This window comes from Rhipicephalus microplus, chromosome 7, assembly GCF_043290135.1.
Source record: "Rhipicephalus microplus isolate Deutch F79 chromosome 7, USDA_Rmic, whole genome shotgun sequence".
In the NCBI taxonomy this organism is placed as follows: domain Eukaryota; kingdom Metazoa; phylum Arthropoda; class Arachnida; order Ixodida; family Ixodidae; genus Rhipicephalus; species Rhipicephalus microplus.
Window position 1 is genome coordinate 68,884,586 of NC_134706.1, and position 13,103 is coordinate 68,897,688.

At 46.5% G+C, this 13,103-nt stretch overlaps 1 protein-coding gene across 1 annotated transcript in view; it reads left to right on the forward strand.

Annotated features, from left to right (window-relative positions):
• IFT46 (intraflagellar transport 46) overlaps positions 1-10,868 on the forward strand; it is a 71,818-nt gene extending 60,950 nt beyond the window's left edge. Inside the window, exons 3-9 of the mRNA XM_075869250.1 lie at positions 1,511-1,585; positions 4,165-4,408; positions 7,384-7,496; positions 8,261-8,327; positions 9,376-9,436; positions 9,644-9,732; positions 10,644-10,868. Coding sequence (XP_075725365.1) covers positions 1,511-1,585; positions 4,165-4,408; positions 7,384-7,496; positions 8,261-8,327; positions 9,376-9,436; positions 9,644-9,732; positions 10,644-10,748 — 754 coding nt within the window. The 3' untranslated portion in view covers positions 10,749-10,868. The remainder of the gene's footprint in view (positions 1-1,510; positions 1,586-4,164; positions 4,409-7,383; positions 7,497-8,260; positions 8,328-9,375; positions 9,437-9,643; positions 9,733-10,643) is intronic.
• The last annotated feature ends 2,235 nt before the right edge of the window (positions 10,869-13,103 follow it).

Here is a 13,103-nt window from a genome sequence, read left to right on the forward strand (position 1 = left end):
TTCAAGTCTTATGCTTGGTGTAATGAGCTTGCATCACGACAGAAAACTGATTCATCAGTCCCGGCGTATACCTTCTTTGTAAATTCTACCGCATTTTTTCTCTTCTTTTTTCTTTTCGAACTTTAGCGCTGTTTTAACTTTTGCTGTCTTTTCATGTACGAACTTTCGCTGTGATTTACCTCTCACTTTTTTATATCGTACTTACCGCATTTAGCGAATGTAATGCGATTTACTCCTCCAGATTTTTGCTACTTCACATTGACCTTATCGTCACAATCGAATGCCCAAAAAACAATTCTTTTTTCTCAAAATACAATCAAAAGTCACTCTTACAATCTAGTAAATACAGTGCTTCGTGATGTATTTACGCACGCTATACCTACTTTCTGGTGCAGTTTATGTACAGAATCTCATAGCACTATGCTCAATTACGTCTGCTGACGGGCTATAGTTGGGGCATAGGTGCAGCGGAAATCGTAGGCGCAGATCGACGTCGAAGGACGAATAAGTGACACGGACAAGCGCACACTCGCGACTGACTCTTCATTACACAGGTGTTTAACCCCGTATTCTAGAACGTCCCTTCCCCCAAAGGTTCCCCTTCACTTGAGGAAGCCGATGGGAGCGCCGTCTCTAGGCAGGGAAAGTCACTGCATATCAGCGATAACCTGCTGTGATTTTTGAGCAGCGCAGCACCATTTTCAGCCGAGCAGTGGCGAAGTTCTCAACTCTGTCAAGTGAAGGGCGAAAGTCGAGTCGAGGAGCGTTTGTGAATACGGAGGTTAGCCTCCGAAACCCTCACGCATGTGTGTGCACTTACAAAAGACACACACACACGTGTCCCTTCTTTGTCCTTCGTTCTGAGCCAGCGACTTGCACTGTTCCTCACTCTTTCTATTTCCCTTGCTTTTTTCCTTACCGCCGCGAAGAGTAGCAAGCCAGAGACGCGCCTTTCGGGCCGAACTGTTTTTTCCTTTCGCTTCATTGATTATCTTCTTCTTGGACGCAACTTCGGTCTTATTTTAGGCCGTATATCATTGCCATGGTGCGTCGGTGCGTCAGCACCTTGATCATACTTTCGCTACACTTGTGTTATTACAGCGCTCAATATTGAGCGGATATAGTGAATGTACCCAAAGAAGACGTAGACGATGACACTTTATCCCGTTCGTTAAACCTATCCCGCTAATAGAAACTAGCACCAAGCTTGATTCGGCAGTCCCTACCTGAGAATAGCCGGGTGGCGCGGGGTCTACACTGCGTCTTCTCTGGACCAAAATGAAGTTTTAATAGTCGTCATCATCTACTGTTAATGGGAGCATCACATCAGTATTTCAGAACTAATCATTAGTCTTGACCTAGAAAAATTGACAATATGTTTTTCTTACTAACAATGCTTCCCAAAGTGCACTTTTTCCACGAGGTGACACATTCAGCTTAGCATTGACTTAATTGTAAATGAAAGTGTTTCCTTCACTGATGTGACCTGCATAATTTGATGTGAATGCAGGGCCTACGACCCGACAGAGTTCGACTCCCTGACGGTATCGACTGAGATCAAGGAAATCTTTGGATTCATCACAAGGTGAGCAGCCTCAAGGAAGTACGACCAAACAAAATGAGCATGCCGCAAAAAATTCTTGGCGCCTAATATACGCATTCACCTAAGACGACTTGAAGGCATATGGAGGTTCGGACTGAGGAATCCAACTGCGTCTTTCGAGGGACTATAGTCTCTCTTACTCTTATTTGGTTCAATAGTAAATTATGGACAATACCTGGGGGTTGTAACAGGGAAGTCATTTAGCAAATCATTCCTTGTACGACAAACCAAAGAACTGTCATCCTCACATATGTTGTTCTTCCCTTAGATGGCGCCACTGCCCCATATAAGGATCTACTTGATGTCATATATATTGTGGCCATGTCAGATATAGCTGAATTTGACTCCTTGAATGGAGCAACTGTGCTATATGACTGTATTTAACTCCATATATGAGGCAATCACGCCGTATATAGCCCCATTTAGATTCATATATGGGAAGCGGTAGCCACATATGCAAACATCTATGCTAATATACGACCCCATGTAATTTAAATGTGGCCATATATTACATTTCCGTAAGGGATATATATGCACTCCAGAATTTGGGTAAATCCCACCATTCATCGCTACAGGTTAATTAAAAGTAAAGAAGGCAGCAATTAACCCAACAACAAATGAGTGTGAAGCGATAGCGACGAGCCGAAAACCCTGAGTACTTACAACGAGGGCAGTAACACGTAATTTAACGGTGACTGCAAGAAGACCCCGAAGCGATCAAAGGCCTACGCTGACGACGGTGTGCCCCTGTCATGTCTGTGACTGTGTGTGGTTTAACTCGAACTTCTCTGCGCTGAGAATTAATGTACAAACAGCCTGACATGAACCAGTTAAAGCCTGGAGATGACTTGGAAGCAACTTAGAAACAATCTGCATCACTAAGCTAAGGACTAGAAATAACCTACAACCATGAACTGAGGAGGTTCCATGAGGAGGTTCCAACACCCTCGAATTTCTTTATTATTGAACACTTCGTGTCATACTAAAGTACACGCCTTAATATCGACCACGAATTGCCAAAGTTAGCCATTCCACACAAAAACACAACCCCCCGAAAATTCCTGGGTACGGCCCTGCTTAGAAGCAACCAGATTATTCTTAGAAATCGTTTAGTTTTGCTGTTTCAAACCTTGCTCGGTTTAGTACAAGCTTCGCCAATTTTCTTCGTCGCCATCATGTTCCCCATGAATTCCAAATCGATAACATCGCTTCTCGCCTTGTACGTTCTTCATGGGAGCAAAAGCCCGCGAGCTCTGCCGACGAGTGCGGTTGAAGCAGACATAAGGCTAACCATTCACCCCCTTCACATGAACGGCACATGTGATAACACACCGCGTGCGATACCTGCCATAGATGTCTCCTCAAGCAGAGGGAAAACGCCCTGCGCGTTTTTTGCCAGATGAAGGAGCGTGAATGGCGAGGAGCTGCGTCGCTCGAGCAGCAGCCCTGAATTTCGATCGTATGGCCGTGGTCGCGAGAGTGGTGTCTCTCGACAGACATCAGGAGACGGCGAACATACTCCTGTACGCGCTGCACCTTCGCAGGTTACAGAACACTCGAGGGCGTCGAGGTGCATTTTCGTCGTCGCCGTCATGCTCCGTACAAAGTCAAAATTGATAACATTGCCTCGCCCGTCATATGTGCAACGCGCGAGTGAAATCTTGTAGAGACTACCAACGGGCACCACTCAAGCAGAGGCGAAACGCATCGGCCGGCTCCGCCAATCCAAGGAGCATACACGAATGCTGATAGAGGGCTGCGTCGCTCGGGAAGCAACTGCGAAATTTATTCGTAAGGTACGTCAGTGTCGAGCGCGGTATATCGATGGACGTAGGTAGGCGGCTCCCACACTTTTACGTGCCATGCTCTTACCGCACAGATGACAGAGAGAACGAGAACCACTTCGCACACTGGAGCGACCACATCCCGTTACTACGGCGTTTTGTGAAGTTACTGGAGATCAGATACTAAAGAGTTATTATATTATATGTGGGGTTTAACGTCCCAAAAACCACCATATGATTATGAGAGAAGCCGTAGTAGAGGGCTTCGGAAATTTCGACCTCCTGGGATTCTTTAACGTGCACCCAAATCTGAGTACACGGGCCTACAAAATTTCCGCCTTCATCGAAAATGCAGCCGTCGCAGCCGGGATTTGATCCCGTAAGATATTAAGGAATTGGCTAATCGCGATTTTTTGTATAACATTCCAATTCGTCATTTGCTATCGCATTCATTGCTTCATAAAACACCACACATCATCATCTTAAGTTATTTATTCGAAATGCATTACATGCACACTCAAGGGCATTGAGTGACCATAACTTAGTAGCTTCAGTGAGCCTAGGGAAGTCACCACTCTTCTAGGTATAGATAATCTAGAAGTAATTTGTTTATAATGTTTTGCTCCCTCTATCTCCATGAACTTGCGGCCCTCCGTAGACACAATTTTCCAGCTGGATGCATGCTCGAGAAGTTGCGACTGTCATATCATACAATCCTAACTCTGCCGTCAGTCCTATGTCATCCTTCGTGCGTGCTCGCATAACGGCTGCTCGCAGGTACACGCCCCAGACGGTCGAGCTGGACCAGGAGCTGCGGCCGTTCGTACCCGAGCTCATACCAGCTGTGGGCGACATTGACGCCTTTCTCAAGGTGCCCCGTCCGGACGGCCGCGCGGACAGCGTCCAGCTTGGCCTTCGCGTGCTGGACGAACCTAGCGCTCAGCAGTCGGACCCTTCCATACTGGCCCTGAGGCTGCGTGCACTCTCCAGGGACGCGAGACTAGCGACTACTAGCAAAGCCGTGAGTTGGATCTACTTTCACACGTTAGGAAACTCTACGATATATCTGTTCATAAGGTTTGAAGAATCAGCTGCATCATCGCTGTCCTTCTCACAGATAATAAGGTGTTTAGAGAAATCTATTATCACAACCAGTGGACATCACTAACATTTCAACAGAACCGAACATGCATGGACACAAAGGTTTGTCACAAAAAGATATGCATACATATGTACATTACATGGTAAACAAAATGCACAAATAAAACTCGAATATGTACATTTTGCATATTTAAACAGCATTTCTGCCGGTACTGAACAGATATCAACCTACCAAAACCAGGCGGGCCGAAAGACAAGCTTCACGCGTGAGAAAACACAATGACGCTTACACATTGTCGTGACGTAAAGCAGGTTTCCACTATTTCAGATAGTAGCTATGCAGGAACAAATTCGTGTCGCCGGTTCTGGGTCAGAAGCTTGAACGTCCTGGTAAACATTGTCAGGGATTCCCACATCATTTCACAGCCAAGCAGAGCGTTTCAAGTAGTAACGGCGAATCGATAGATTTTAGTAAACAAAGTATTTACATTAGCTGAGAATTGGTACTTATGGTTCTATCGGGAATCAGCTAGCACTCCTGTCTTTCGCTGGTGAAGAGGCATGTGAGCCTCGAGTCTGAGCGAGTCAGGATGTTCACTGAAAGGTATCGGTGAGTTTGAATAATGTTGAGAAAAAAAATTAAGGAATCTGAATTCGAGTGAGTCCGATCAGGTGGTAGAAAACTTTGGTGAATATCAGTCCGAGCTAGTCAGCCCTCAGGGCAAGATATATTTCTTAAGCGAGTCTGAGCGAGCTGCAATTATGTAGGTGGAGCTTACATTTTTTAAGCTGTACTTAAATATAAATACTGGCAGACCACATCCGCACAAAACGACGTGTAAATAAAAAAATTTTGCCATCTGTCGCAACAGGTATCACTCGTTCCCTCGCCACAGCCAACGCCGTTTTTATAGGTGTCATGATGCTTCGAAATTGGCGATTTTTAATTTTTTTTGCTGATTCACTTGCTCCTCGCCCCAATTTTTTTACCTCGTATTTTTTGTCTTTCCTCTCACATTTTTTTCTCTTTTACATTAATTTTTCTTCACTCTTACGCTCCTTTCAATCCCCTTTCTCCCACGAGTGTATCGGTTGAGGTGTCCTCACATGAGAGACACTTATCGTGCACTCCACACCCCATTTTTTTACGTTTCCGTCTTTTCCTAAAAGATATAGTTGGACGGCAGGACAATTGGAAAATGGGGCCATGCCTCACCTCTCCAGTCTATTTCGTGCTGGGAGTACTCTCCATCCTAGACCCCACGTGAAGTCACGGAGATGGCCAGACAAAAAGTGAAAAAGGGTGCCGTTATCGTGCTTTTCGAGACCATAGAGTTTCTCACAATGATACCTAGAAGGAAATCTGGCGCCACTGCTATGCGAATTCCTCAAGAGGCACCGTTGCCGCGATGGGAAATTTTTTGGCGAGAAACAGCGTTTCGTTTTAAAAATGGTGAACTCTTCTGTAGAAAATCATTTTATCACAAGAAATAAAAAAAATTGGCAGGTTTAGTTCAAACGATATGAGGTGGTCAGCCGAGGTATATTCTAGTACACTATAGCTGAGGTGACCACCATGGAGCAATAGTCTGTTGGTCACTTCCGGTGAAAGGCCGGAAAGTAGTCCTCCTTTCCTCGCAGAAGCAAAGGGGCACTGTGTGTAGCACACAATCATCTCATTCTGGAGGTCGCTTGTATATATCTTGCAAAACAACTCCATTATATCGATAGAAAATAATATATCACCCAAGGGCCTTCATGCATGGTGGTCACCCCAGATGAAAAACCTCAGTGTCATGGTGCTAAGTACTGATCGAGTACAGCTTTTAGTTGCTAGATTCCTCGGTATTAGCAACTCGGACGAGATGATTACCAACTCTCTCAAGATATTAAGGGCAAAACATAAGTAGCACACTTGCTATGGATGCTTTGTTCGTGTTGGCGGACTAAAGTTGATCTGCTGGGCAACGCATAAGGTCGATTTTAGAAATCGCACTATTATAGGAAAGTTCCAACTTCGAGAATATATATTGTGGAGTTCTGGGCGGCGGCTGCCAGGACCAGGAACCCCTTAGAGACAATACCAAGGTACAAAAGAACACGTTTTACTAGTCCAAGCCTTAGCCACGATGATGATGATGCCCTTTAGCTGATGGTGCTCGTTGGAGTGTCAGCGGCGCGGAGCGCGAGCATGCCTTCGTTCATCGTTCTCTCCTTTTATGATCAGTGCACCCTCAGTCACCTCTCCCACCATATATGTATCACCAGACCCTTCATGCAGTGAATACAAACTTCAGTGATATGGGCGCTTTGTGTGCTGACTGAGTACAACTTCTAATTTCTATATTCCTTAGCGTTAAACGCTTATATAATATCTTCTCCTGCAATATCAACATAATAGGGGCAGCATATGCTTTTATACCTACAAAAATATATCGAATCCACCGTCTAGCGTGCCTTGACGACGACGACAGCCGGGAGAAAGCTTCAAACGTAACATGTCCCATTGAAGTCCAAACGAAGTACCGTTATCACTGTCGTATTGTGGAAAGCTTTGATAAAATGTGCCATTGAAAATCCGACACGCGGAGCTTACGTGTTTAAGTAGGGGAAAAAATGAAGAATAAGGGTTAACCTCGGGTGACCACCGTTAACTTGTTGTAAACCTATATTGGTATTTCAGGGTAAGATCATTTGACGAATATGACATTTCTGGTCGTGACATGAATAATGCCACAATCCCGTCGCGAACGTCGTCAAACCATTTCTGCCAGAAACGTCTGTCACATGTTCGTATACCACGGACGGGTAACGAAAAAAAAACGAGTAACGAAGGACATGTATACCTTCTGTGCAAATCATGGCTTCTATTAATACAGGTCACGTTCCGTGCAGGTTGTGAAGAGCGTGGATAAGCCGGAGGAACAAAACCGAGAGATTGAGTTGTGGCTCCAGAGCGTCCAGGAGCTGCACAGGGCCAGGCCACCGCCAACTGTGCACTACACCAGGTCGGTTCTCGCGACACCTGCATGGGCGTCTGCAGGGGTGTGCAAAAGGGGCACTGCCTCCCCCCCCCACCCCGCCACAAGCCACGCCAGTCTTTGCCCCTCCCCCCCTAACCAAGTTAAACCAACGCTACTACCCTTCTCCCAGCAGCAATAGGATACGGCTCTGCACCCGCCAGAACAAAATCCTGCCGACGCTCATGGACACCTGCACAAACTTTACATAGCGGGATGGAAAGTGGGAACGAGTCGCATCGCGCTTCTGCGCCTTCGTCAGCAGTCACTGATTGTTTGGTGCGATCCGAGAGACTGTCTTTATTACGTTTGTGCTCCAGCCATACTTAACGTTTTCACCTGGCGTTCTCGTTTTGGAGGTGAAGTATAGTTCTGAGGTAGTCGGGAGGATACATATATGACTGATGAAAAGCACATCGCGGATAAGTGCGTTTTTCCCCGGCCGAAAACAATGCAAGCAATGCGAAGCCAATTTTTGAAGGCATGAAAATACATTTGAAGGCTGCTTTTCTATGCGCCATTAAAATGGCGGGTGTATGAATTCAAACGAAGATGATAGATACATAGTGACGACCCACGTAAAAGTTTGCAGGTAGTACGTGGCAGCAGGAAGCACAAAACTGTGTTGAATGGCGGAACATATGGGAGATGCCATTGTCCTGCAGTGGGCGTAGTCAGGCTGATGACGACGACGACGATGATGATGATGAAGGAGAAGAATTCTAGTGTCTTCGTGCCTTGTATATTCGCAGAAACATGCCGGATGTGGAATCTCTGATGCAGGAGTGGCCCCCAGACTTCGAAGAAATGCTAGCCGAGGTAAGGCTTACATTCAAATAGATCAAATATCCCGTTATTTAAGCAGAGGTTGTAAAGATCTAAGGCGCGCGCGTGCGCGCGCGCGCGCGCGCGTGTGTGTGTGTGTGTGTGTGTGTGTGTGTGTGCGCGCGCTCTATAGTTCCGCTTCTACACGTACAAACCCAGAAAACGTTTTTGTGCATGCGTTTGGCCTTGAAGTTGAACCCCCGCGCACGTGCGTCGTCAGAACAACGGACTGGCGGTCTGTTAGTCCCTACCGCTCACGCCTCTCCATCGGTTGGAAAGAGGTGAACACGCAACCGAATTTTCACTTTTTTTTTAAATAGGACCGTAAGAGCGGACTTGCACGCGTTTTGTTATGAAACACGGCCCTCACTCGTTTTGTTCTTCACTAAGCTTTGTTCGTCGGCTCATCGTCGACTGACATGACATGTGACATCACGTGACGTGACGTTGTGACGTCACAGCCAACGGTGGGGAAACTTAAAGACCTGGAGAGGAGCACGGGATCTTCGATATTGAGACACGTCCGCGTTCATAGTGCTGCCGCGTTGGGCATTATCCGTCTAGGCAGCATTCATAACTCGACGCATGTGTTTACGTGAAATGTTAAAAATAAATATGTATCAGAGGTGGTTTGGGAGCCCTCTATAAGACTATACGCCACCTTTTGCAGGCCACGCTGGTAAGCTGCTTAAAGAGCGGCATGCAAGGGGCTTCGAGCCGATTGGGACTAGAATATATAAATATGTAGACGAGTGGTTCAACAGACCACTGATCTACGCAGTTGCTTAGATATCCGAATGGCAGCAAACAACTGCGTTATTTTGCTCACCTGTATCACTACGAAAATTCTGAGCTTTCTTGTTTAACATTAACAAAAGCTAAAACGACAAATAAAAACTACTGGGAAAACAAGGTGACAGAACAGAACTGGTGTGATTAAGTGAATGTTATTGATTCCTGCACCAGTGATAATTCGCGGCGTTGGGTGACAGGTTTGCCTGAAATTCACATGTCCAATATTTCACCGTCTTTCTTGGTTCAGGTGCAGGTGCCGACCGCAGAGCTAGAGTGCTCCCTGGAGGAATACGCTACCATGGCCTGCCGTAAGTCTCCCACACAGAAAACCCCTCCCTCTTATATCACTTCTCACTCATACGTTTGGGCTTACATAAAGTGGGATTTATTGAATGGCTCGTGTTGACGCCAAAAAGCCCCGCCAATGTATCTGCCACACCACTACCGAAGCGTATATAGGCCGTCATTTGACGGTGGACTGTCCCAAATATTGGTGGTATCCCAATTGGATGCAGTGCTGATGGACATCCCGGTGTACAAGGGCAAGTTGATCCAGTCTCTGCACGTCCTATTCACCCTCTTCACCGCCTTCAAGAATTCACAGGTGAGTGGGAACAGATGGGTCTCAATGTCAGTGACAACTAAATGTGCAAGTAATTTCACTCTCGGCTGGACAAAATCATAAGTGCAAATAGCAGCCCTAACAAAAACACTCGTTCGATTTTATTATTCATATTCTACATGGGAACACATATAGGTAAACACGCTATAAGGTCAGGCAAGCAGTGCAGGCACCGAGCACAAGGGCCAGCAATGCTTGCTCCCAGTACTCGAAGAAGTAGCCATCAAAATTACCACCTATATACAGGCGCTAACTTGCATTCCTTGACTCCATTCACTCACTGAAATCTAAGCTAAGAACTCCTACAGATTATCCTTCCTTATCAATGCATGTGGTTATCCATTGTGAAGGACTGGGGCGAAGTTTCACTGGAGCACCTCCCCGCAAGCTAATTTGTCGAATGTGAAGGAAACGAAAAGCCGCGATGGATGCACTGAATTCAAATGAAAGGATTAAGGGCTCCTCACAAAAGAGGGAAGTACGCATGCAATACCAACCAAGGGGGGGGGGGGATAGAGCGACCATACCTTATGCCAAAAAATCCTGCATGACCATAACCTTGCACCTTCAACAATGACGGGACAGGTTCGGCTCACCAAGGACTTGACCTCAGTGCCCCTTTGATATGATAGAAGTTGTGAGTTCAGCGCGAGCTACACGTCTCTGCTGTGCGCACGAATATTGATACGGCCAGCAACACCTTCTTTCTTTCAATATTCAGGAATGCGGCGCAAAATTAACGCGTGTAATAAGCCTAAGTTGTTCTCCTAGTGAACAATCTACCTCTACCAACTATACATCTGCCGTTGAAACCCTGTCACTGCAATTCCCGTGCTGTTTTTCGATGCACTGCAGCATCATGTTTTCCCATCTTTGACGTCACTCCTTTGCAGCATTTTGGCGCGATGGGCATGGGCACCGGCGGAGGCACCAGTGGTGGTGGGAAGGCTCCCGTCGAGGACACTGACGCGGAAGGAGTGGATCGTCTTGTGCTTTGACGATGATGAAGTGGCCGCTTTGAAGACCAACATCGTCTTCTTCGAAGGGATTCAAGAATAAATTTGATTCGCAATGGCGGTTACTTGAGTAATAAAAAATATTAGCACTGCCAAGCGCAAGAGGGGCCACTTTTACTCTGTGTGCATTTAGTTCTTGAATGCACGGCACATATTTGTTGGCGTTGTGCGAGAATCATCACAAGGCATCGGAGAAGCTTCAACATATGGCGCAGAACAACCTTAGCGCATTTATATCCTGTGATACGTTGCATCCTCTGTTTTCACCCGCAACTAGGTATTTTACTATATTAATTGACCAAATCAAAGCCAAGATATAGTAGTTTCGCGACACAATTGAGATAAATAAATCGCTTCGGAGAAATATTTCATGGCGCAACGAATCTTTGTATAGCCCACTCGCAAACACTCCTCCGTTGCAATCAAGCATGTATGCGTTTTATACCACCTAAGTGAATGAATAGTCATTCCCACATTTTGTAATTGTGCAGTAGTGACAGCCTTCTTTCTTCAGCTACGCTGCGTAGCTCACTAAGATATGTTCTGCAGTAACTTATACAAAAAAAAAACTGAGCGTGGTTGTATCCGTCTGTCTAGGAATCAGTATAACGCGAAAGTGAAATGTGTGTTTAGAGAGAAAGTTGAGTGTTTATTGGGCATGGTTTCGCCACAACGGGGGATCACGTGAAGAGCGGCAAGCAGTTCGAAACTTGCAGCGCGCACCTAAAGCAGAAAGCACGCACGAAATGAGCATACACAGGACGAGCACGGACTAACAACTGTCACAGCTCAATTTAAACTAAAAGACGCACGAAACGAACACCTAAGTATACACAGGACAAGCGTGAACTGCTCACAAATGCTACTTCGTGTGTGAGCAGCGCCATCCTTTCCCAAACGCGGCTGCGGCAGCGAGCGAAGTGCCTTCGTGCTCTGTTCAACCACTGTAGCTTCAAAGCAAACTTGCCGTGGAAGCACAAGATGTACAAAACAGCCAAACCCCGAGTTAAGCGCACGCGCTGGCAACGCCCTGTGGAGGCACGCGCTCATCGCAACGTGTGAGGTGACGACCAATAGAGCGCGCCCAACGCTCGCCCTTCGCGCCATCTCCCCAATGATGACGAAAACGCGCTGAAGTTGCCAAGATCCGAGGACCGCCAAGGGCATATGGTGTATATAAGTGACTCGCCGTTAGCAAGCCAACGTACGCTTTGTAGCCTAGTGGTTTTGCGCCGCGCGCTGCGGTGCGAGAGGTCGTATGTTTGAAGCCCTGTTATGATACTTTTTTTCTTGGGTTTGTTTTTATAACCACCATTATAAGCTGATATTTCGTCTGCTAGGCGCGCACGTGCAGCCGTATGTCCACCACGATCACCATCAATGTCTACAAGTTATGGATAAAGCACTGAAGAACTGGAAGTCGCTGAGATTGGCGATGGCGCGAATCGTTTTCACTTCGATCGATCCTTAGCAAAACACAGAAGGAATAACTGTGATACCTGACACTAACACACACACGTACGCACTCACATACAAATAAGCGACGTTTGATAGCGTCGTTGTGATGTTCTCAGTCATGGCGACGTTAGAGTTCACGAACACCAATGTGAGACGGAAAACCGAGGGTGAGCTTGTGCCAATTATTACAGAACCTTTTCGGCGCCTAGTAATTGATATCGTCGGGCCATTGCCAGAGTCAAGGCAAGGTTGTCGGTACATCCTGACGGCCCTCTGTGTAGCCACAAAATTTCCGGAAGCGATGCCACTTAAGGAGCTCAATTTGCACTCATCGGATTTCCTTCTGAAATACAATGCGACAATGGTAGTGTCTTCACCAGCTGCCTTAATTACCTCTACCTTTTGGGATAAATGTGGAACAAAAGTAGTGCACAACTCGATCCATCACACGCAATCTAATCCGGTAGAGCACGTGCATTCCGTTCTGAAACGGATACTGAGAGCTCTTTGCTACGAGCACAAATGCGACTGGGAAGCGTGTATTCCTCCCGCTATGTTCGCTTTGAGATCAGCTCCTCATAAGAGCACTGCTTGTAGTCCAGCAGAGCTTGTGTATGGCAGGAGTTTGAGAACACCATTGCGAATGCTACGTGAGTCCTGGGAGGGATTCGATGAGGACCCTGATGTAGTTGCGTATGTTCTAGACCTCCTTCAGAGGCTTCGAAAAACGAAAGATATTGTGGAAAGCCACATGAAGGCTGCACAATTGTTGTCGAAGGAGTACTACGACCGGCGAAGACCGGCGAAGAATCGGCGAAGATGCGCACCTTTGAAGTAGGTAGTCAGGTAATGCTGCTGTGGCCGTCCAAAAAGAACAAG